At 37.7% G+C, this 26,241-nt stretch overlaps 1 protein-coding gene across 4 annotated transcripts in view; it reads left to right on the top strand.

Annotated features, from left to right (window-relative positions):
* ARHGAP8 (Rho GTPase activating protein 8) overlaps positions 1 to 26,241 on the top strand; it is a 78,259-nt gene that overhangs the window by 30,465 nt on the left and 21,553 nt on the right. For 3 of the 4 annotated variants that reach the window (XM_030468932.1, XM_030468933.1, XM_030468934.1), the window contains exons 4-9: positions 3,582 to 3,669; positions 6,288 to 6,419; positions 8,554 to 8,640; positions 12,572 to 12,670; positions 13,773 to 13,883; positions 22,769 to 22,842. In XM_030468932.1, coding sequence (XP_030324792.1) covers positions 3,582 to 3,669; positions 6,288 to 6,419; positions 8,554 to 8,640; positions 12,572 to 12,670; positions 13,773 to 13,883; positions 22,769 to 22,842 — 591 coding nt within the window. The remainder of the gene's footprint in view (positions 1 to 3,581; positions 3,670 to 6,287; positions 6,420 to 8,553; positions 8,641 to 12,571; positions 12,671 to 13,772; positions 13,884 to 22,768; positions 22,843 to 26,241) is intronic. The other variant, XM_030468935.1, reaches the window with a different exon arrangement.

Genomic DNA, 26,241 nt, shown 5'->3' with positions numbered 1-26,241 from the left:
TTTATAGGGAGAGATTGTTAAGTTCTAACTTGTTTAAGTCCAAGCAGTAGGGGAATATAGATTTTGTTGGGTGAAAATATAATTTTATATTTATATATATTATATATATTATTTTATTATATACTAGATGTAATATTGTATAATTATATATACTCTATTCTTTTATATATATATATATACACATACACACACACACATATATATATAAATAATGTTCTCATTTAAAATCTGTGTACTTGAAATTGCACTCTCCTCTGAATGAGCAGATAACTGCGACTGCCCACTTTACCCTTCAAACTGCACTTTGACATTTTTGGCCAAAAATTCCATTCTCAAGGTCATGGGATTCAAACAATGTCAGACTGGGACGCAAATGTGATGGCAGTTTCCTAGCCTGCTCCAGTCACATCCCTTCAGGTACGGAAGGCAAAGGAAACCTGCTTCTGTTCTGATCAGCACTTTGTATGTCATGTTAAAATTAGGTAATGTTCAAACCATTACTTATGCTTATGGAGAAAGGGCAGCCTTTTTCTTTTCCTTAACTCCTATCACTAATGGGAAGCTGGTTCTGCTTTATTTAGTTTTCAGCAGAGTGGAGCTTCTCTGGTTTGTTTTTGCTGCCTGTGTGGCACTGCAGTGTGGTAGAATGAGGTGTTCTGCTTTCCTGGTAATTTTGAGAAAGTTTCTCTGACTTGGTTTTTGTATTATTGAAACTGGTCTATTATGTTAATATTCTAAGTCTGGAGTCTTTTACAAAACTGGATATTTTTACTACCTTTTAAATTCAAGCAATTGAGTGTGACCAACAGTAACAATTAGTGACTCATTTAGTAATTTAAATGGAATTTTTTCTTAGATTTATTTGATTCATAAAAATGATTGTTTCTAACAACAAAGAAATATTTTACAGTACATTGCAACACACCAGTTTTTTTGCGAACAAGTCATGAGTCTTTTATTAATGTTTTAATTTAATTTTAGTACATAATTTGTATCAATGTGTGTCACATTATAATGCCTCTATTAGTGCTATGAGAATATCAAATAAGGCTCTTAGAAATAACTTCAGGAAATAAATTATTGTCTGTTTAAGAACAATATGCAGAGATACCCCAGTACCTATATTTATGTTGTGCATATTTTCTTTTAGTGGTGTGCAACCACCTTATTTAACCCAGGAATCAGAATTTATTTTTCATGTGGGAAGGGATACCAGACCTTGTGGGATGAAAAAGCACCTTTGAGAAAGATAATAAAAATAAACACTCAGCCAAAAAAGGATAGGAAGGAAAAAACAGCCAAGCAGAGAAAGCCATGTTTTGGAAGTCAAAACTACAGTACTGAAGTGATAATTACAAAAATTCAAGTCAAGTTACATCCTTAAGAGCTGTTAAAGCAAATACCAGAAATTTCTTTGTTTATAGAAATAAAAAAGATACTGTCTGTCTTCTGAGACATAAGAGTGGTGTGGCCATCAGAGGTATCTATTTGGCTGTAGCTTTCAAGCGACATAATCTTGGTTTTCAGTAAAGTCAACAATGTTGATATTCTTAGGAAACCTCTAAGTCCTGCATGGGATGTTCATCTGGAATTATCTGACTCTTGTCACCCGTGTTTAGGAAAAGTGCATTTAGTTTGGAGAAGCATAAAGAATATCATGGTTGGGGAAGTGACAGACCATCTAACCTGTTTACAAGCAGTAAAATACAGATTGGGAGGGATATAACTGTTGTCTGAGAGTCCTTCCAGATGGCAAATAGTACTGAGGGAGAAGCTTTAACTGGGTGATGTCACTGTCACACAAGCAAATTGGGACAAACTTGCTGTGACTTTTAGTCTGGAACTGAGAAAGCAGGTTGCTAGGTGTCAAAGCAATGTGCAAGAGGGGCAAGATATAGAAAAACTTGACTCTTTTTCAAGGTAGAGCTCAACATACCAGTGGGAGGAATATGTGATACAGTTCCTGGTGATAACACAGGTTTGGAATTGATAATGCAGAAGATGTTTTCCAGTCAATGTTATTATGTGACAACTCATTCAGTGTTAATTTCACTTATTCCCTCCCTTTTCTTCTTATTAGCCTAAAATGGAATGGGTTTAAATAGTTGCTGTTCCATCATGGCCTCTAAGTACTGTTGAGGCACAACTAGGTAGAAACTGGACAAAGCATTTTTATTTATTTAATTTTTTATTATTTTATTTTATTTTATTTTTGTGGGGGATCTGTCAGGTAAGGACAGACATCTCTTCCCCGTTTGAAAGAAGGAAAGCATATTATAATTAGTGGCCAGTGGAAGATGGGTGTTTACAAAGCTGGGAAGTGTTCTGTTTGTTCAGATCAAGTAAATTTGAACCAGCATCAGCAATAGAAACTAGCACAGGTTAAGTGGTCTGAAACTGTCCAACCCAATTTTAATAGAAATGCTCATATAATTTTATTTGTTTATTCAGTGCCTTTGCTATTGATTTAACTTCCCCCATTTTGCTTCTTTTTTATTTGTGGGTTTTGTGGTTTTGTTTTTGTTTTTTTAATTACAGATACTTTATTAGGGATGGAAGGAGAAGAACAGAATTATAAATATCTAAAACCCACTCAGTTCTTAACTTCATTGTGCTCCTACTGATATCAAAGCCAAACTTTGATGTTTTAGTAGCAGTAGAAGCAAGTATTAAATACCAGCTAGTCTGAACAGTGAAATTAGACCCAGAATGTTTCAGACATTAATTCAATCTCTGCATTTTCTGGGATGTTGCTGTAGTCCTTTAAAAAGAATGGTATATTTCATGTGGATGTATGTTTGAATCTGAACACCTCACCTCAGCCTTCAGTGCTGAGTTACCTCCAGTAACCTCTGCATCTGGTGTTCCAGATGGTGGAATTTGTGTGTGAGGTGAGCAAGGCATGGACACAAACCTTGTCTATGCAGACAGTATGGGAGAAGGTGTCATGAGTAAGAGTAAATGAACTTGAGTGCAGCAATGTATGCATTGTCAGAGGAACTAAGGGATGGACACTGAGAGATCTTCAGCTTATGAAAAACATACCTGTATGCCTTACTTGTAGTGTTTTAAATGTGATCTGAATGTAGCAGTGCTTCTGGTAAAGAGAATCTGGTAAAGCTTAAGTTGGTTAAAAAAATCTGATTTAGATGTGAGACAAAGCAGATGCCCAGGGTGCTTAGAGACAGAACTGTGTTCTGAAAAATTCCAGCAATACGCCATGAAGAGTTTGAAAACAGGTCACTTCCAAGACCAGTAGGCAAAGTAGGCATGTTTTCTTCCAGGACTTGGATGCTGCAGGAGGACTTAAGTGTTCCCTGTCAGGAGCTGAGCACCACCAACCTACCTCTGAATGTGATAATTTCAGCTTAGCTTTGTCACTTGCCCAGCAGCTGCAGTGGATGCCACATTGCTTTCTGTAGGCAACGTGTGATTCAGCAGTGGAGTTCTGCAGTGTGTTTTGAGTAAGGATGGGAGATACAGGTATCCCCAGATATCAGCAGGTACCATCCATTCCTTCAGATCACTGAGGTCACATTACCTAAATAAATGAGTGCTGTCTTTACTGTTTTGTTCACTAGGTGATGACAACTCTGGAAGGAAGGTGATTACCTTCAGTTGCTGCCGTATGCCCCCCTCCCACCAGCTCAATCACACCAGACTGCTGGAGTAAGTTTCTCTCAGTGCCCTGCTTGGACAAGGCTTTGCATTTTATATGTGAACTTCTATTAGCTTGTTTCCAGGTGAATGAGCTTTCAGGCTAGAGAAACAGGAGGCAAGAAGCGAAATGGAAAAAAAATGTAGGAGCTACCAGTGTTAATATTAATCAAATGAGATTTGGATGGAACTGCCAGAGTTACTTCACCTGGAATCTTGACTAGAAGTGATTCCCTGTGTACTGAAATTAACTTCTTGTCTTGATTTTATTAATTAATTCTGATAATATTAAAAAAAATTAATTTATTATAAGAACAAATGAGAAAAACTGAAGAGGAAATCTCTTATTGGAGTGCTCGGTACATATGTCCTCATGAATATCAGGATTTGCCTTAGTTTGCTATTCTTTATTTCTTAAATCAGTCAGCAAGAATATTGTTCACTTATTTACATTTTAGTAGTTTTCCTCTTTTTATAAAAGATCTCCATAACATACAGTATTCTGTGCTTAACATTTTTATATGTATTTTCCTTTTTAGTTATCAATGTTTGGTGGGGGATTTTTGGTAGTAAAAAGGCTGTGAATATGTAAAATCACAGTGTTCTTCCTTATGAACTTTCTGCAGCAGGGTGCTATGACGTGTTCCTGCCTTGTAATTTGTCAGTTCTGTCGTGAGACTCATGGCCTTAATAAGCATTTTAAACCTATTCTTGTTCAGCACCCATTGCCAAAATGGTGTGCAGTTTTCACCTATCAGTGCCTACCACCACTGGAAAGAGCAGAAGTGCTGTTACCTCAACTTTTCAGAAACAAGAGAGAGATTAAAAGATATATTACTTCAGAAATGTGTTTGAGGCCATGTATATTGGGTTTGCATGGCAAGGCTTTGGTTGTGAGGATGCTACAGGAGTATGGCTTCTGTGAGAAGTTGCTAGGAGCTTCCCCTATGTCTGATAGAGCTGTGGTGCCACCCAGCTCCAGAACAGACCCACTGCTGGCCAAGACTGAGCCCATCAGCAATGGTGGAAGCACCTCTGCAATAACACTTAAAAAGGGGAAAAAACCCACAAACTTCTGGGCAGCAGCAGCCAGGAGAGGTGAGAGAAGCAGCTCTGCAGGCTCCAAGGCCAAAGGAAAAGGGGGGGGGAAGGTGCTCCAGGTGCTAGAGCAAGGATTCCCCTTGCAGCCTGTGATGAAGACCATGGTGAGGCAGGCTGTCCTTCTGCAGCCCATGAAAACCTAAAGAATTTATTTGGGAAAGCTTTTGTAATAGACCTGCAATTGTTTCACAGCCTTGGAACAGGTAATTGACTGTATGAAAATACTGGTTATTTTATGCCGACAAAACTCTTTAAATTATTTTTAGAAGTACAAGCTTTCTAGATGCAATGTACCAAGATTTTTACAAGCTGTAAAATAAAACATGAGAAACTCTGTATGTAGGAATATCTATTTTGATATATTTTAATTTCAAGCTCTTTTTAATGATGTCTTGAATTACTGTTATTACGACTTCTTTCATTAAAATACCACTAATAGTTAATTCTTGAATTAAGCCAGCATTATATTAATTGCAGTGGCAGCCCTTGTCCCAGGCTATTTGCAGTCTAAGATTTACAGGATGCTGAGGGAATAAGCAGATAAATGGGGCTGTGGGAGGACATTGCAAGTGTGAAGTTATGGGCTTTTCCATGCAAAAGTGGATAGTCAAAGTAGCCTTGATACTTGCAGATAGCTGCAGCCTAATAAATTTCACATGAAACTATTTTATTGAATTAAAATTGCTCATATACAATTAAGAGCAATAGCTGGGATTCTGTTGCAGAATAATAAGATAGCATTGAGAATGACATGAGCAAGTTGGAATCTGACACAGCAAGACATGAAGCCAGATTATACTCCTCCATCATCGCTTTATTTGAATCATTGAGCTGTGTAATAGGCCATACTGTGTTCTCAATTGCAGGGGAACTGGAAGAGAAAAGGATCTAAAACTATACCATAAAAGAACGAACACACAGAAATCTGCTTATAAAACATGCAGTAATATTTTGAGATGGGATAAGTAGTGGAGTTCTTTAAATTAGTTTTAAGGGAAATGATCTATGAATGCAGTCCCCACAATACAAACAAGGGAAAGGCAAATATATTCAAGAAAACAGCTTACAGTAACAGGTTGTAATTGGCAGTAAATTAGGACTAATGTATTTTTAAGGTATTTTTAAAGTTTGTAAATTGAGAGGAAAACCGAAGATTTATTTTGGAAAGTCAAAATGCCATTGTTTGCTTGGCAAAAGGCAGGAATTTAGAAAGTCTCTGTCAGTTAAAATGCATCCTTTAAAAAATTTATTGGAAAACACAGCCCCTTATTGTCTTCTTCTTTTAGTGATTCATGAACAACATAGTTTTTGTAACCCAATACATTCTTTCAGATTTCTTTGCAGTGATGTGGAATTCTTTGCAAACCTGGAACAAGATGAGCTTGTGAGATAAATGCATTGAAGCAAACCTGGATTGGCAGTCGCTAGCTTTCTGTGCAAAAATAACACTTTTTTTTTTTCTCATTTTCTTGTTTAAAAATCTCTTTCCATAAACTGTCTTAAAATTAACATGTTATCTTTTTCCTTAGGTACTTGAAGTATACTCTGGACCAGTATGTAGAGAATGATTATACAGTTGTCTACTTTCACTACGGCCTGAAGAGTATGAATAAACCATCTCTGAAATGGTTACAAACAGCCTACAAAGAATTTGAAAGGAAGTATGTCTCAAAAATATTTGGTTTATCCTTTGGGTTGTGTCTTGTCTGTTACTAACTTCCATGAAGGAGGCAGGTCTCCTCTGCCTTGAGTTCATTTTGCCACTGCAAGTGCTTATAATGATATAGGTGCTGTTAGTTCTCTTTTATGTACTAAGGAATGGCCTGGGTGCTGCAGGTGGTTATCCAAAAATACAAAAAGCCTTGGGGACAAAATTGAGAGTCATTGCCTTTTCTGTGCACTATTAAGCAAGATATCTGTGATGCCTTATTAGTCTTCATTCTCAGTTATCTCACAGACGTGTTTGAACCTTGGTTGTGTACCAAAAAGGAAAGAAGAAAGGCCTTTGAGTGTTTGTTGGTTGTTATATGTAGAGCCCCAGTGGGACCTCTGTACTTCTATATGCCTGACCATTGAGAAACAGTGGTGATGGCTCATGACTTCATGTTTTTAGTTGGTTAGGGTGTAGCTGAGGCCAAAGCACCCAGATAAATAGCCTTTTACTCTTTGAAGATGAAATTCTTATGTTTATTCTCTGAGAGTTCACACCTACCACTAAAGCCATGCCATGCCTTTTGCCATGCCTGCAAGTGCACAGTTTGACTCATTTATGCCAAAAATCTGTTCTCTCTATTCCTTCACCCTGAGCCGGAAAGCAGGAGAACCAGAGAAACAGAAATGCATGTTGCTTGGCAAAACTGTGAACCCATCATCTTATTCACAGCTGGAGCTTCTTTGCATACTATCAGTAGGAAGCTGAAAGCAGCATTCACATCCCAGTATCTTCATCAGCTGTACAAGCCTAGGGAAAACAAACACAGCACCTTTCAGACTTATGTGTGTGTTTTGAGGTCAAGGGAAAGGGAGGACAGAGGAGAGTACAAAGGATGATAGTAATTAGCTAGCATCATGAAAGCAAGTGTTGAACAGGAATTGATGCAAAAGAAGAGCTCTTGCTTTGAAGGTTTACAACAGAAGCTTAGTGAAGTCTTTTGGGCATTTAATTGTAATCTAGGAAGCTGTGAAATGTGTAAACTTCCACAGAAGCAACTGCTTCAAGGTACAAACAAAGGTACAAAACAAAGTTACGATGGAAATTCAGTCAAGCAGATCAGATGTTTTGCTTGTTAGTTTTTACTGTTGATTTTGGGGCCTTATCCACAGTGGTGACAATTGCACAAGGATAGTTGTTTGATTGAGTATGATAGCAGCTTTGTGAAAACAATGACTTTTTCATTGCAAGATGTGTGGACCCAATGAAAACCCAAAAGAAAAAATTGTTATAATTGCTGAGTTGATCCCTTTTCTCCACTCTTACCATAACTTGTTACAAGAAGGTTTTTCTTAGGGGTACATGCAACTTTTTCTCCATTATCATTGTTTTCTAATAATGATAATTATTACCCCACTCTGGAGGGGTACTCCCTACTGGGAAGCAAATTTGGCCAAATAATAAGGAGAGTTTATATATAAAAGCAGGAGATTTTGTTCCACATTTCTCCATTTCTTTTTGCAATAGTATTGAATAAGAGCAGAGTCTTTTTGTGCAGCCTGATTTTCATTTCAGTTTCAGCCTATTAGAATCTATTGTTTATGTATCATGATATGACACTGTAGAATCATGCAGTGCTATAATGGAGCAAGATTTTTGTTTCCTACAGACCATCCAATATAAAACAGCATGAGTTGGCTTCATCTTTTTAATTACTAGCAAAACAAGACACAACTAGTGGATATAGAAATTATCTCCAACATGAAAGTCCTGTAAGCAGAAATAAAGGGAGATGAAGGAAAGTAATTTTTTATATCACAGAAGTTTTTAGAGACTCTTCATCCTCAGTTTTTTACCAAGTTACCTAATTTCCCTTCTGTTTCCCAATAATAATTCTATGATGCAGCAGACACTGGTTAGGAACATAATAATGTTATCTTGGCCTACTATTGTATCATCAAAACTGACCATTTTGTAAAATTAGGGATTTTTTTTCTTTTTTACATTCATCTTTGATCCTTTTAATGTATTTTGAAAAAATACTGTATAGCATCCCTGTGGTAATACCTCCCATTCAGTTGCAGCTATGCAGTTCTGCCATGTTTCAAATTCAAAAGTCTAACAATTTCGTTTTCTTTTCCTAGGTATAAGAAAAACCTTAAAGCACTCTATGTTGTACATCCAACCAACTTCATAAAAATTCTGTGGAATATCTTTAAACCTCTCATAAGGTACTTGGCAGTTTATTCAACACATTTTCCTGCTTAGTTTAAGGATGATTTGCTCTCTATATAAAGTTGCTTTTAAAAAGCCTTGAGGTAAAATATGTCAAGCAGCAGAACAGTACCCATTTAAACTGTCTAACAATATGTCTAGTAAGGTGAGCTAAAGCTTGGGTATGAATAACAGGGTAGAGTTCTTTCTAAGAAAAGGGTGTCTCAGTTCATAGCAGTTTTTCTGATATGCTAAAATAAGTATCATTTTAAAACATAGTCATTCTGTTGGCCACGAATGCATCTTTTGTCCTATCTGACTGCACAAAGAGAGCTGCGTCTGTGACTGGGGTTACTGGGTGGTATGGTGAAGCAGCTAACAAAGGGTTAACCATCAGTCTGATCTTAACACTGAGGTGAACGATACTACTTGTGTATTCACAGTTAATGGATAAGCTCTGAAGTGCCCAAAAGAATTTGAGGTTGAGGGTATAATGGTGAAGGTGTATGTATTTTACTGGTGCTTTTTTTTTTTTTCTTTGCATGGTAAAAATTGATGCTGTCTACAAAGAACTAGCAATGATGGGTACATATTGCTAACTGCTTGGGTGACTGGTCTTTCTTAGTTTCTGTTCTTGAACTTCAGTCAGTCTCAAAGTAATTCTAACATTTTGCAGATTTTATTATAAATGTCCTCAAAGCTGAAGGATGAAAACAGCTTATCTTGAGAAGCCAAAATGAGTCATCTAAAACTGTCCATTACAGTAACTTGCAATTGATTTGGTTTCTGACTGGTAGAAAGCTAATTAACTAGAAAGGGAAAATTTATCTTCTAAGCAGATCAGAACATATAAGAAGCAAGTGAATATAAAAAGTAATTACAACTAAAAATCATTCCAGATTATGCTGTTCTTATTGCAAGAATATTGACTATAGATTTTTATTTTGACTGGCGATAGAGTAAATGCCAGAGATCCAGAAGAATAAACCAATGGTGAGAAAAGTGTGACAGAAGCTGGAGATCCAGTAGCTGATTGTACCTCAGGAATATGGATTTCGTGTTGTTGCTGATATGGTGTGTGATGAATATGGAGAGCTTTCTAGAAAAAAAACCCACAACAAAACCAGAACAACTCTTAATTAACATTAAAACACTTGTGTGAGACCAACCTCTTTCTCAGAGGTAGCTGAGAGCTCCTTAGGAATAGCTCCAGTGGGAGCTGGTTGGCAGGGCTAAGGGAGTTCAGCATTTCAGATCTGCAGATGCTCTACTACCCAATTGTGTAGAGCTTTGGTCTGTCATACTGTATGGCCTTGTTAGGGTGAGAAACATACACAACAGGACCCTCAAAGAAAAGAGAGCTTCTTCATATTCAAACTTCAAACTTTTGGCAGGAATAATGTGGCTTGAGTGTTAATGAACTCAGTGTGTGGAGCCACAGCTGTACAACAGTCGTGCTATTTGACATAGAGTAATAACTACCTGCTAATTCTTACAAAATAAAGGTTTACAGAAGCCTGTTCCAATTACTATTTTCCCCTGGATCCTAGTATATCTGTGGAAATAAGATGAATATTTTTTTTTCTTGGGACAGTATGATACACTGGCATTTAAATCCTTGCTTTCTTTGGATGTAATCGTGGGTGATTTTGATATGCTTAAGCATTCATATCTAACAGACATTTCAAACCCAGGTGTATTATCTTAAATGCATTGTCTTGACCTTCTGAACACCTTGCTTTCATCAGGATTTGCTGTTCTTTTTTGGGCTTGATTTTTACCACTGTGTACTTGGTTTCTTGGTTGGAGTCTAATTCAGTAGCTCTCTGTTAAAGTATGTGGCCAACAGAAACAAAGATATCTGTACACTGGCACTGGTAAAATAATTGAAAGTATGAGTAAATTTTGGAACAGTCCATAAGCCAGAAGGCATGAATTAGCTGAAGCTATTAAAAAAAACCTCTTTACTACTTAAAATGGCTTAATTACCCAATGCTTCTGTGAATTTGTGGCATTTGGTCTGACTCAAGGTTGGATTTCTCAGGTAAAGGAAAACTTAAGGATGTAATTTTAAAACTGAGCTGTGACACTACCCATGTACAATTTGCCTAAACTGCATTTTCATTGAGGGCTAAAACTTATTAATAATATTGTTAATTTACTAGGATAATGCAAATTAAAATTTGGTCACAGTACCTTTTCCTCCCAGTTTAGAATAATTGTATCTTAACATACCATGCTTTTATTTAAGTCTCAATATTAAACCAAAGTTCATAAATAGAAGGGAAAATAATAATCTGGACTTTTGTTTCTCAGGTTTGCTGAATTATAGCCCAGACTAATTTTTGGATAGAGTTTTCAATTAAAATTCCAGTTGTAAAATAAATTTCATTATCAAGAAAGAAGTATTTATTTTTTGTAGGTCTGTTTGGTCCCTATTAGTATATGACCTAAATAATTTAACATGAACAAAGTGTTTGCAGAGAACTGAACAAATGATGGAAATACTAGGGGGAAAACCAAAAAGTAATAAGCATTTTAGCATACTTATATTTGAAAATCTTTAAGAAAATGTAAATAAATTTTTCAACCTCCAGAAGTTGATTCATCTCTTTTCCAGTCCAAAAAGTGCTGAGCAAAAAGGTAATGCGTTAAGACAAATGTATTTTTTTCCATACTGCAAATAACCTAAGAGCACATTTCTGCATCTGAGCTAACAGAAGCCACCTGTTATTAAAATAGTATACACTTAGGTGGTGGTGATGTGGCATTTTTAAGGAAGAGCAATAATTCCTAATTGTCCCTGACTTAGTTATGAATTACGTGTTCCACAATGTGTTGTGTATTACCAGGTGTCATTAGTTAGAGGTCTCTGTGCCAGCCCATGCCTTAGGTAAGGTGTTGAAATCTCAGGCTGTCTTGGTTGAAAGACACTGAAGAACTCTGAAGTTGTGCATGCACAGGCTGGTATCTGTCTGTCCCCAAACTGTTTGCAAAATTCAGCTTGTTTCAACTAAAAGCTAACTACTGGAGTTAAACTTCTACCGTCTCCCACTAGAGGGAGTGTGTGTATGTGGATTTGACAATCCAGGGCTAAATTCATTATTGTGAGAGAATTTTTTCTTACAATTTTACTATCAAAGTAAGTTGCAGTTCGCTTTCTATCATAAACCCTTATTATTTTGCTTGAAACGTCATTGCAGAACAGATATTTTGTGTTGTGGAAAAATATGAAATTATTTCAGGCCGCTTGCATAAATGTGTCACTGAACCTTGTTTGAAAACCTCAGGCTCTAAATAGTGTATTCTGGATGAAACTCAAGACCTGACTTGTAATACGTGGTGCTTCAAATTCAGAAATCTGTTTTGTACAACTCACAGAGAAACCTTATTATTCAGGATGCTTCCTAGAAGCTAACTGATCTCTTTTTCAAAATAGATAAAGCTGATGGCCCAACACTTTCAGGGGTGTAAACTATCCAAGCTTTGAACATCTCACCTGTCACTTACTACTTTATAGTTTGTGTCTACAGCCCCATTATTTTGTCTTTTGGCAGAGAGGAATACCTAAATAACACAAATATGTTGTTCTGTTGGCCGTGTAACATTTTCTCCAAAGTTAACAGTCCTTCTAGTGAGCTTTCTAATGCAGTGTGAAAGCTGTTTTTCAGTGGCTTTTAAAGCAGTGTTTTTCATATCTATGCAAATCACAAAACATTCAGAGGGAAGTAAGTTATTTTTATTCAAATCAGACTCTCAGGCATTCACTATATATGTTTGATCATATGAAATGAAATACATCTTATGTCTCCTGCTGCTTCAATTACATTCTAATTTTGAGTTGCATCAGCACTTACAGTTTTGTAATAGAAACTAACCCTTCATAAATGTTCCTCCCGTGATGATTTTTATACTTCTTTGTGATTTATTTTTTTTTTTTTTTTTTAGCCATAAGTTTGGGAAAAAAGTCACTTACTTGAACTATTTAAGTGACCTGAGAGAGCATCTCAAATATGACCAGTTAAATGTCCCTCAAGAAGTCATCCGGTATGTGGGAAGTTTAAAATATGTTGTCCACCTTTTTGTGGGTAGAGTTGCATTCTGTTCACTCTGCCCCAAGTTGAATCTAATGCTATTTCTTTAATGATTAAAAATCTAATTTACCTATTTGTGCTTGGTTAGACTTAATTCTGAAAGACATGCTGAAGTGCATGGGCATTTAGAGTAGAGAAAGGTATGTGGTTTTTCTACAGAGCTGGAACATCTCCATCTCGTTGTGGAGCATTTTTTTAGTATGGTTGCAGCTTCTGAGTCTTAGTGAAACCAAACCATATGCCATTACTTCTTAGGAGTATCATGTCGTGTTCATGGGAATGTGATCTTTACCTCTTTGCTTTCATGTTGTACCAGATTACATGGCTTCATTTTGGAAAGAGAGTTCAGAGTCAGCAAAGTGTTGATTTATTTTAAAACTCTATGGGTACACCTATTATTAGGAGATCCACTGATTTTATTTGGTGCTTGTATGTGTGGAGCTGTACTGGAGAGGGGGTGGGAGATGAAAAAAAAAAAAAAGAAATGCATAGGGTTGGAATTGTCAAGTTTTAGTATCAATAACAGTCTTTTCAACACAACACTGTACATGGAAATGCTTTGATGTACTGACAGGAAGTGATTTTATGTCACTGCTGAATCCAAGTAACTGGAAGCTTTGATTATTACTGTTATTGATGTCTGGTGTTTTTTTACACACCTTTTGTGTAAATATGGAATAACAGAAAATACCTTACAGGCCTAAGGTTATAAATTGGATTGCATGGTTGCCAAAGAAAGGAGGTGTATTTTGAGTAGCAAATAGGTTTGAATTATGCTGTTAAATTATAGTGTGTTCCTATTTTTTGGACACATCTATTACTATACTCGACTGGATAAAGCAAAAGACCTCTTCTATGTCTTACTTGAGTATGCTACCACAAATGCCACTTACGAATTACCCTAATGCTTAAATTAAATGCAAGTTCTGTAATACCTGCAGCACATACACTATTGTCAGGAGCATCATCAGCTATACTGGCAGCTGTTAGCTGTTCATATATACAGTTTTTCATCTGTGGAGCACAGAAAATCAATGATTTCTTGGTTTTTGCAGACATGATGAAAATCTTCGGAGAAAACAGAAAGGAAAACTGCCACCTGTGGTTAAGATTCCTCCCCCACGGCCACCTCTACCTACCCAGCAATTTGGAGTCAGTCTGCAATAGTAAGCTATGAGATTTCTAAAATACAAGATTTCTGTACCCTGTAAGCTCCTGTAATGTGCAAATTCACTGGGCAGAATGTCTGCAAATATTTTGTTTCTTAGGTGTTTAGTTTCTCTTTGACACTAGGTTTTACGAATTCAGGACAAATGTCAGTCCCTGTGACCTGCTTGGTGTTCATGTTTACAGTGTCTTTGTTTGTGCCAGCATGGGTGTACAACTTTCCTCCTAGAAAAGGAACAACTTTCCTCCTTTCCTTCCAGTACAACTGGACAGAAATTTGCCCCTGTATGACAGAGCTCTGAGCTCATCTGTTGGTGGTAGACTCTGGCTGCATGAAAGTTTTTTGGAGATATTTCACTAGTGGATAGCAAAGCCAGAACAAAGCTTCAGGCTCCAAAATGGCTGCATAACCTAAAATGGATGCTTGAGCCTCAATGTTGTTGTTTTGTTGCTCATGTATTGTTCTGATCAGAGTTTTATGAAATGAGCAAAATCACTCTCTTTCAGAAATGCCCTGACAGCTGTTTACGCAGATTACAGCACTGTATGTGGTATAAAAAATTATTTACTTTACACAAGGACTGGCAGTAGTACTTGCGAGATTCAATTTTGCTAAAAAACAACAACAAAAAAACAAACCAAAAAAAGCAAACCCAGAAAAACTTCTAGCTTCCTTCCTGCAGCCATTTCTATGGCATCCTTATCAAAAACAGCTGAAGAATGTTGTTCATATTCAGCAAAAGCAATTTAGGTTGTCTGCTACATGGATGTTTGTAGAATTTCACCCCCAGTCTACTTTTCTGGTTCTAATGATCCAGCTGTAAATGAGATACGAGATATAAAATATAATTTTCCCCTGCTTAAATGTTAAGCATTCATCCTCCCTGGAAGGCCTGAAATTAGAACAATCAATATCTATTGTGTAAGAGCTACCATGACATTAACTTTTATAATAGCTCTTTAGAGTTTAACCTACCACTTGAAACATGGCTAGCTCAAATGTCTAATTCAAGGAATATCTTTTAGGTGGACTCTTCTGGGTCATTAGGAAGGACAATATTTTATGCCACAGCTTCAGCAGTAAAACTGAGACTGCTTGCAGGTGTCAGGACACACTTTGCCACTTGCCTCCAGCCCAGCCTTGCTGTTCAAGCAGCTCTTTCAAGCTCCTTGCATGCTTATGTGATCAGACAGCATGTTGTGTGTCTCTCTTACCATCTGCTAAGCATATTTTATTTCTCTGAATGTGCCTGAGCAAAGAACAGTGTCTTTCACTGGACTGCACATGGTGAAGAGTATGGTGGCCACCCTTCCTGCCTCTACTACTTTCTGACTGCTTTACCAGCATAATCCTTGCTTCATGCCTTAGCTTTTTAAGTATAAAAAGGATGGATGCTTACAAAGAGCTTTTCTGTTGAAGATCTGTGGGTGGATAACTACTGAGCAAGGCATTACTATAACTTTTGACCCAGAGATTTCCAGCACTGATGATAGAGGCACTGATGGATGGATGAACTCTGTGTGTAGGTGCAGTTCCCAGTGTTCAGGTGCCCGAAATGCGCACCCGTGAAGATATTTGTTCATTCTGTTTGCCCACCCTTGTCCAAATCCCTCTTGCAGAAGAGATGGTGCAGTATAATCATGTAAAAATCACAAATAAACAAATACCCTATGACTTCTAAATGAGAAATAAGGGGCTTAATTTACACTATGTTTGTGAAGAAAGGTAAAGTTCATGGAGGAGAGGGAATGAAAGCATGGAAAACTTCTAAAATCTAAACAAAATGTATCAATTTTTATCTAGACTAATAGATTTATTTAGCTAATTCCCTCTCTTTTCTTGATGTCTCTAACTGTAATGGCAAAATGGCAGTGACCTCTCACCTGTCTAACAAAGAAGCAGGTCTGAAATCTTCTCCTGGGTGAGGCTCTTCCATTTTCTTTGAGATACAGGGAGACCCTGATTTTATTGTGTATAGGCTTATGGAAGTACACATGCTGTATATTTCATTACAGCTAGTAAAAACTGTACTGCCAGGGACACTGCTGAGAGAAATCTACTGTCAGGTCTGGACTGTTTCTCTGTGGAGTCTTTTTCTTTAATTTAGGAAAGAAACAGTAAGGCCGAAGGTTTCATTAGATTCAGTACTTCTGGAATGATGATTTTTATTTAGTTAATAAAAGGTTGGTGAATGGACTTTATCCAACCCCCTCATATGTGGACTTATTTTGATGTTTGATATTGGTATCCCAATACCAATGGCTGTCAAAGGTGGTAAAGCCATACACTTGTGAATGTGTGTGTTAAAACCAGTGAGCAATGCTGTCTGTGGTAACACTTCCTCATTTAACTTGTTTCTCAGCTTATATTAGTCAATACATTTGCTTTCCAGAGCTGTAATTAAAAACAGAAGAGAAAAAAATGGCTAAATGTTGCCCAAAAAGCTGTGTGTGTGTGTGTGTGTGTGTGTGTGTATCCTATTTTGTTAGGTCACCAAATGAAGTTTCCATCTAGACACTGATAAATATCTTGGACCAGTCTGGGACCAGTGCCTCATTTTGGAGGAATCTGTTAACTCACAGAGACATTTTGAACCTTGCAGAGTCAGATTTCCTAAATGACATAAGACAACTGGGCATTTAAAAATCACAGAGGGTCCTGTGAGCACTGGGTAAATAATTGTTTTAAATGTAATCTATACTGGGTTTAATTTATGAGTGAGATGAAGGGCTCTTTATCAGGTGAATTCAACCCTTTTCTTTCTTATGTTAGCCCCATTCACTCAGGATCCAAAATACGAATTTAAAGTGTCTGCATTTCATCTGTTTACCCCTTCTGTGTCTCCTCTGGGCGGGGAGGAAAAAACAAATGCACAGCAAGCTGACTCCATCTTAAGGGTCCATCCAGCTTTATATTTACTTGTCTGGGATTTCAGCATGTTCTTTATGCTAGCTTCAGATGTGAAGTGGAAAGCCTTTCTCATTTGTGAGCTCCTGTGAGGACTCTATAATTTGGTCTTTGAAGGTATAATTTGAGTCTGGGGCCAAGTTGTCCTGAAGTTTCTACTGAAACTTATTCAAACAATAATAAATGAGCTTAATAAAGACAATTAAATCACAGCTTATAGAATGTCTGAAGTGTGGAAAAACCTAAAAAGATTGTTTTTCCCCCTATTTAATTCTCTGTGCCTGCATGTGCAGAGCAGACCTGCCCAGTTTGCTGAACGATGGTCTTTCCATAGCTTTTCTAATTCCCAGCCTATATTGCCTGGTTGCCAAATTGCACCTTTAAAGCTTTAAACTCCTGTTAAAAACCATGTGACTTTCCTGAAAATATAAAACAACACAGCTGAAACTAATGTTCATCTTCATGAGGCTATCAGGCAGAACAGTCCTCACTTAATTTTTCAGTTATAACATAATGGGAATCCATGCTCAGATTTGACAGGTGCTTGAGAATGCATAGTGCAGAGTGAGTGGGATAGTTTGCATGTTTAGTGTTTATTATTTCCTTCTCTAACTTGCTAATTTGAGTTTCTTATGTGCAGACAGAGTGAGGAGAATAAAAACCATAATGAGGTAGTTTAAAGGTTTATCAAGCCTCATGTCATGTCTCCAATAGACTGCGAGAGCTGATGTTAGCAGGGAGCAGTGTTAGAACAGGGCAAGCTTAGATGGATACTTCCTCAGGTATAATGTCCCAGCTTGTAGTGATCAGAGACTGACAGAGGAGAATATTACAGTACTATGGCAATGGCTTTCTGTTGCTCACTAGTGGTTATTGCTTTTATAAATCCAGACATTTCAAAGGATGTTCATGTATTGCCTTGGTGCAGCAAGACTATTTTTCTGTTCTCTCAGCAATGCAGCCTTCATACTTAAAATGCAGAGCAGCAGGAATTAACTATTCGGAATACATCCTCTCTAGTTTGCACTGCATGCCAATATGAAAAATAGAATTTTTATTCTAAGAGTCATTAGTAAAGATCTAGTGTTTCAAATGCCAAGGAAGAATTTAGTGGGCCCTCTCCTTATGTTGATCAGGTAAGTAGAGTTAGAATTCAGGAATGAAACTTCCTAAATTTACAACACTTTAAAAGAATAAATAATTGACTATATGGGCCAAGTAACACCACTGTTCTCTGCTGTATGTTCAGCAAGCTCCTATAAACCCCTGTTGCTGCACCCTATTGCCTCTGTAATCAAGGGAAGCTACAGCTGAGCTCCAGCATCAAGCACAGAGTTGACCTTGACAAGCTATTGACATTGTTCCATTTTCTCTGATTGGTTTTAAAATCTAAAATTAAATACCTTTTGTGGGAAGAGAGGAAGTGTTTTGCTTTCCCTCTTATGCCATGGGTAGGGAAAGGGGCAGAGAAAAAGCACAAAATTGCTACAGCTTTACAGCTTGTGCTTGTTGAATTGTTATCATAAACATTTCAGGGTGCTTTCCTTTTGGTCAGAATCTTGCCACTTGTGCATGCTGTGCATGCATGGCCAGGGAGGAAGAATGCATTCTAAACCAAATCTCAGCATGTCTCAGCAGGGAAAAAATGAAAAGGAGAGGAAAAGCAGAAAGAGAGAAAGATTATCAGCCAGGAATACTTAATGACACTTCAGAACAACATATAAAGGCCTTTCATGCTAACTGTCCACTGTTTAGAAATGAGTCATTTGGTATATAACGTTTCAGTAACTAATCATATATCCTGTAGTGTGGAGTGCTCGTTCTCCCTGGCTACTGGGTTTACCAGAATTAGATCCCTCTCAGAACTGACATGTTGCCGAAATACAATTCAGAACTGTGAATCAGTTAACAAAAAACTACACTGTGTTGCTCTGTTGTGCTCATCTCAGAAGCAGAAAGAGTTGCATTTCAAATTGCCTGTAGTAGTGCCTGATCACTAATGTCGGTTCATGTCGTCCATCATAAAGCACAGCTGCTCATCACACCATCCTGAACAAGGCAAGAAAAATGCAGATTACTTGACAGGATCCACAAAGAGAGGAGAGAGGTGTAATTTGATTGACCTCTGAGCTGGTCTGATTTGCATTAGCTGAAGTAATGTCCCTATTATTTTCTGTCACCTTCAGTCCAGTTAACTGAACACCATGTCCCACATCGTGAAATGCAATGAAAATGTGCTTCCCCTCCTTCCCCAGTGTTGCAAAAACAGAACAATCCTTTTTCATGTGACTTTCAGTGAATATCCTACTCTATTCTAAAATACTGTTTCTTTTGGGCACCTCTTTCATTGTACTGGGAATGGAATCTTTCCTTCAAGGAATCCTGTAGAAAATAGTAGAAGTGCAGACACAGTATCTTCTTTTTTTTTTTTTTTTCCCCCAGAAAACAGAAAAAATATGTCTGGGTTTTATTATTACAAATTATAGCCCTGTTATTTGTCTCACCTCTTTGACAGATAAACTAGTGCTCAGCAGGAGCAAGTGCTGTAAATAATCAGTTTGCTATTTATACACAGAAATGGGAAACACATTTATGGGTAACAATAATAATTAGAAAACATTTATAAAAGCTGCTGGATTGCTGTTTGGTGCCTTGGAGTGAGCAGCTGTAAGAAAGCAAAAACAATCAGTGCAACTTCATAGAGACTGAGAATGGGTTCCATGAGCTTAAATTGTCAATAATAAAGATGTAACAGCTTCCAAGCAAATTAAAGTCTTGATGATGTTCCCATTTAAGTGAATTAGGCTTTTGACTAATTTTAATAAAAGTTGCCCTAAGTGTTTAGGGTACTGATTTGAATACACGAAACAAAATTTTTTGACTCACAAGAGGAGTGTGTTATAACTCCCCTATTAGAAAGGCTGAAATATAAATGTGAGGGGTTTTTTTCCCTCACCTTGATTTGCTCTAGGCTTTTCCTCACTGGTATCCTGAACATTGACCTTGCTACTGACCTCATCTCCCAACCCTGTCTCTTGTTTAATCTCTTACTGGGGAATGTGATTTCACTGGGGATTTCAACTTTGCATGCTGTGCAAAGAACCCCAAGAACTCCCTTCTTCCTGCAGTTTATTAGCAAGGCTAATTTATAAATGGGGCTGCATAGCCAATGCCTGTATAGTTCTGTGTTGTTGCAGCAGGGTTGTTACACAGCACTGATCTGCTCCAAGAGAAATCATTCTCATGCAGCAGCTGCCTTTCGGAGCAGCATAGGGAGCTCACACCTTCTGTCTTTGCATGGTTCTGTTCCCTTTGCTGAGGCCAACTTTTGCAGGGGCTGGTATGAGATGTCATGGTACTGAAGCACAGTTAATTAATAATTTTTGCTTTTCTGAGTCTAGGAGGAAGGTGGGGGAGGAAGGGAAGAACAGTGGAGCTGGCCTGAGAGTGCTGCACAACTCCTGTATGGATGCAATCATTAGCACTGACCTTCCTTTCCATAGTGGCATCAGCATGCCTGAAATTGCTGTCAGGATTTGAAGGTGGAAGGAGCAGGAGGGACTAGGAGTGATGGGATACATATAATGAAAGGGGCTGAGAGGATCTTGATGCTAGGAGGAATATTTTACAGAGGTACCTGACTGTCACTGTGGGTAGGAAGGGGTTGAATTTTATACACTTTAGATTCTGGTATGAATACTTTGTTGAAAAAGTTGAAGTTGAAAGAGTTGAAAAAGAGCAGGAAAAGTTTCTTCAATTGATTGATTTTTTGGTAAACCAACTTTGACAGAGGAGTACAGCTCTCATGAATACTACAAGCTTTCAAAAATCATTGGCTGGAAGGAGAAAAGCTCTAGCTGGAATTCGGTTTTCTGTTGGCCTGCTGGTGCACAAGTTAGCATTTACATGGCGATTAATTACAAGCTACTCCCTATCTTATAATGAAATACAGCTCAAAGAGGAGAAGAAATAAAAATACTCTGTAAGGGAAGTGACATTGTAGAAGACATAAGGAAATTATCTTCAATTGCTACAAAGGGGAAAGAGAAGGGCATAGGATGCAAATCTGTAGCACATCAACTTCATTAGTTCTTCAGCTGATGGACCAATTAATTTCCTTTCAAACAGTAGGGTAGTCTAGGTATTTCACATAGCAGAGGGAGCTTCAGGAACTGTATTAGCAGGGGTTTTTTGCAATCATGAAACAAGTTTTTCTTTTGTTTTGTATAGCACTAGGGGAGGTAGCAATCTAGAGAGGAAAAGTAGGACTGGGTGAGCAACAAAACTGTAACTGAAAGAAATGGCACCAGTGGCTCAGCATTGTGTTCATGGAGTGATGAATGAGATCAAAATGCTTGAAAGATGAGTAACTGAATAGCATGAAATATATTACCACTTCAGTTTATGAGAGGCAAAACTGCTGAGTGACTCAGTACTTACGTCACGATCCTGCTCTGAGTTGTACTGTTGGAGGAACAACATCACAGCCCTCATCTGTGAAGATAAGGGTGACCAAGCTCCTTGAGCTTTGTGATCCACAATTTGACTTTTCTAAATCCCTTCATAGGCATAGGGAAAACATACGAGGGGGAGGGGAGGATTTCACTGATTCCCTACTCCTCTATGCTGACTTATGTTGCTGTAACATCTATTTTAAAGTAGTTTTTATGTGCAGTTTAAACACAAAACATTATACTGGATTGTTCATTCCATGCAACAATGTAACCGAAGTTGTATCACATACAGCCACTACAGTTGTTATCAGTTGTTTTATATTGATAAAGTAACAACCAAATCTAGTCAGAAAGAGAAGAAATAGCAATACTTGGAAAAGAGGGAGACTTAAGAATTGTTCTCTTCTGCAGGTGCAACATCAACAGGTAGCACTAGTTCAAGGTTGTGTTTACATACTATGTGAACATTTCATATTTTTGATGGATGAGCTGCAATATTTGCATAATACAGTCACAGATACACGTTCTTTTGTGATGGTGCTTTAGAGTTTGCCAGTATAGCTGGTCACCTTTTAAATATCCAATATGAAAATGTACATATTAGCATGCTTTCAGATCTGAGATTCTTAGCAGAATGCTCAGCAGATATTAACCATCCTTTTTGTTATACTTTTTAAACTGCCAAAGACTACTTTTTTTAAGAAAGGAAATAATTGCAGAATTTTCTGCACTGTCTAGATCAAGAAAATGCTATATTCAATTTTTTTGCCTAAACAGTTCTCTCATGAAAGAGAGAGAAATTTCATTACATGCAATTCTTTCAAAGCATTAATGAACTCAATCTCAGTGCATCCCTGTGCCTTCAAAATAAATAGTACAATATCCTTTTAATTATGCATACACTGTGGCTTAAAAAGAGACAAGTGGCAAAGGAAAATCTGCATGATAAAAGGCTCCTCAACTTGCACTATCCCTTGATGAGGAGTCATTCTGAAGCATTTGCTGCAGACTCCTCCTGTGTTTGCCCCTAAGCTGCCTTGAAACCCACCTCCACCAACAGTGTCCAACCAAATCCAATCAGAGCCACCACTGCCACCAACACTGTCATGGTTAAAGGCAGCTTTGCTGGGGCATGCCAAGCAAGGGGAACAAAACTGGAAAACAACAACAAAAAAATCTAAAATAGGTGCTAAGGGAGCCTGGAACAACATTCTGCTGCTCTGTCCTTGACTCTCCTTCAGTCTAGTAAATGGCACTATTTATCACTCCACACTGTTGCATTTATATAGCATTTCTAGTGAGAAGAAAGCTTTTGGGTATGGCTCTTTGAATAGAAGTCCAGGTCACTTCTTTCAGTGCCTGTTACTGTTGTGGAGGGTTCCTCATTTGGTTCAGGCTCCCTCATCTATGGAATTTGATGCATGTTCTCAGACACGTTTCAGGTTTTTAAGACTATTCTGTATTGGTTTTGACTCATAAGTGCCATTTAAAGGCTGTTACTTTTTTTTTTTTCCCCTTACAGTATCAAGGACAAAAATAAAGGTGAACTAATCCCCCCAGTAATGAAGGAAACTGTATCCTACCTAAAAAGAAAAGGTGAGTGTTGTGTCAAAAGAGGCTGTCTCTTTCGAGCAAGGACAATAGCCTGATCCTGCAAAGTTTACAACTACAGAGTGGCATTTGGGTATTGCCCTGAAAGTTTTGATGGACAGGGAAATACTTGTTATAGATTATTGTCCCACTATGAAAAAAAACCAGCAAACAAACAAAACCAAAAGCCCCTGCCCCCCCCCCCAAAAAAAAAAAACCAACAAAAAAACCCACTACCAAGAAGACCCTGAACTTTTTGCCCTTAGAATTAGACTATGGAAAAGAAAATGAGAGATGTCTTAAAATCCACACCATCAACCCATACTATATTGTTGCTTTTAAGTAAAACTCCCAGTAAAATCAATTGGAAGTTCTGTTTTTATAGAACCCATGACCCTAAAAACACATTGAAAACCATGTTTTGCAGGAGTAATCCTGAAGTCTCCCCTTCATAAAAGATTTTTACTGTCATTTGTAAATGACTGTAGTTCATATCTATGGTTATCTTATATTAGAGATACAGATTACAAAGACCAAGATTTAAAACAGGAGCATCCAAAGCTGAGTTCTCTATATTGCCTTCATGTGCAGGACAAAGAAAGAGTAGACTGAACCACTGGTTGTAGCACTGAGCTCCCCATGCATACTGGACCAACATAAAGGACCCAAGTAACAGGTGCTATCTGTAGGGTGAGTGTATTCCCTACATAGGGACAAAAGTGGCTGTGGGGGGTAGGTCAGAGACAAAGCTTCAATCTTTAAATTCCTTTTCCCAGTATAATGTGATTTTACGTTTTGATCCATGATTTTTAAGGCAATCACAGCAACATTTCCATAGCCTGTTGTGCTCCAGGGCCTCAGTGTTTCACAAATGTTTGCTGAATCTTAAAGTACAAAACCTCTATCCTAGGTAAATTTATCTTACAGATGACAGAAGAGAAACAGCATAACACAGGTATGTGAGTGGCACATTACACAGTGGTAGAACTGGGAATGATTCATAAGATCCCTGAAAGGAGAGTGTGAATTTTTAATAGGTGTGTCAAGTGAAGAAAATAAAAATGTCTTTGGTTATGTTATTTAAAAATAAAGAAAGAAAGGAAACATCACTGGTGTTTACTATGCCATTAAGACTGGTTAGTGATCAAATTTTGAGGGTCAGTTAAGACAAAAAACCAGATTCAATCTCCATATTTCTGTTAAAGGAGTTTTATCTGAGATTTTCTTCATTTAAAGAGTTAGTTGTACTGAAAGCACACAAATAAAGTAAAATATTAATTTTGAGTAAATTATATTCTTTTGAGACAGACTCATCCAAAATCTATATCCACAATATTCCCAGTCATTAGTTTGCATCCTTGAGCTGTCATTCTGAACAAGGTAAAATTTGCTTTCAGTATTCAAGTAGTATGCATCATTGACCTCTGTTCAGTTTAACTGTTGGCATTAGGGTCTGGTTTCAGCTTGAGTTTACTTGAACCCTAAGTGAGAAATTCCAACAGGATGAGGAGGAGGCAGCAAGCAAAAAAGTGGCTTCTTAGCTTTACTGATGATTCTCAAGAGAAATTTTGGCTTCATTCCAATCAGTGCAAGATTATACTGATGAGCACAGACTAGACACATAGTGACTTGCCCTTATTGCTAGGCTACTTTCCTTTATATTTTAAATGCCCAATTTATTTTTATTTGCTTTTTGGATCTTGAGTGAAGCTGATTAATGATATGTGTAACAGAATGAGAGAGGAATCCACTGCAGTGGATATCTGCTTACAGTTTGCAAGCAGTGGAGCATAGCATCTGTAGGAAAGCTTGTGTACAGAACAGCTCCTGTGCTCTTGAAATTGCTGATTAATGTTCAAAATACCTGCAGCAGCCAAGGTCAAGTACTGGAGTGAGTTCAGTTCTGCTATTAAAGGTCTCTACCAATCTGCAGTAGATGAAGATTTCCTAATAGATTTCATTGAAGGCCTCATGGTCCAAATTCAGGATTTCCACTCAAGCCCATCAAGCAGTTTGGCTGTGCTGTTCTCAGATTGGTTCTAATGATGAAAACTGCAGGTGTAGCTTATATCACATCTTACAGATGGATACAGAGAATGTAAATAGTTCACTACTAAGAACATAGAAGGCAAGTGACTGGCAGCTTGAGACAATCCCTGTAATTATACTTGCAAGTGGATAATTAGAGCTTGTGTAGCACATCAGTGCATGCCCTGTCTGCAGATGAAAGCCAGACTTTTTGTGTTTTAAATTGTTATGAAACAATCATCCTTACATATATTTGGCTTATCTTAATAGGCAAATACCTCTTCATCACTTATCACAGGAGTCAAGAGAGCTAAAATGGGGATGAATGTGCACTGACATCATTACTTCTAGCAGCTGTTATTATTTAGAATTCGAGTGAAAATTTAGTTACTAAAGTGTTAATTGATTCAAACTTTTGGCTGTGCTTTTGGCTTGGGCTTTGCATATCTGGCACTTCTTTGGACCTCTTCAAGGATTTTAAATAAATAGGAGGATTATGGCCATCATTATGTCATGCTAGTAACTATTACTTCTTGCACTAATCTGACACAAAACCTCCTCCATGTCTTGCTTTTGTTCTGAGTGTTTTGTTGTATCACTCTTGTACATACTCTTCCTTCTCAACAATTGCTGAGTCCAGCTCAGATACCCACTATTTTCTGAAGCAGCAGCTCCAGCTGTGTAGTACAGGGAAAAAAAACCAAGTTTTATCTCTCATGGTTGTGATAGAAGAAAGGGTTGTCTCAACTTTGTTATTGCAGGATTTCTCCTAGGTGAAATGTTTGTTATTCTGAAAGCAGAATTGGGTTCTCTCCAGACTTCTTTTTTTTTTTTTTCCCCCTAAAATTTCATCTGTTCAGTGCAATATCAGCACCATTTACAGAGGGTAGTGTGTGAGGAAATGTGATGATACTTCTGAACAAAGCCCTTTTCCTGCATCTACAGAAGTCACCACTTCTGTAGGTGACCAGCAATATGTATGCCAGCCCATGCACTTGCTAGCCAGATTATCTCATTTTTTTCCTATTTCCCTGTCATTCTATGCCCCCCAGGAAGGAAGGGCATGAGCTCTGTCAGTGTCTGTATTTTCCAACTAGGTTTGCTGAGAGCTGTCATATTCCCTATCATAAAGAAATCTCCACAAAGCAGATTTCTAAGGAGAGATGGCTTGTCAAGCCGAGTGTTTCCTGACATTCTCAGCCAGCTGATGCTTGAAATCCAAGTACCTGCCATGCCAAGGCTGCTAAGCAGTAGGTGATAGACATGCTTCTTTTTGCACTTGATTATAAGTGTGCAGGTATCTGTTGTACCTGCTGTCTGCTATGATTTTAACTCTTTCTCTGAATCTGAAATATCTCAATTCTGCCATCAGCTCCA

Source organism: Calypte anna, chromosome 1 (genome assembly GCF_003957555.1).
Source record: "Calypte anna isolate BGI_N300 chromosome 1, bCalAnn1_v1.p, whole genome shotgun sequence".
In the NCBI taxonomy this organism is placed as follows: Eukaryota; Metazoa; Chordata; class Aves; order Apodiformes; family Trochilidae; genus Calypte; species Calypte anna.
The sequence above is the reverse complement of the archived record's forward strand: the minus strand, read 5'-3'. Positions and strand labels throughout refer to the sequence as shown.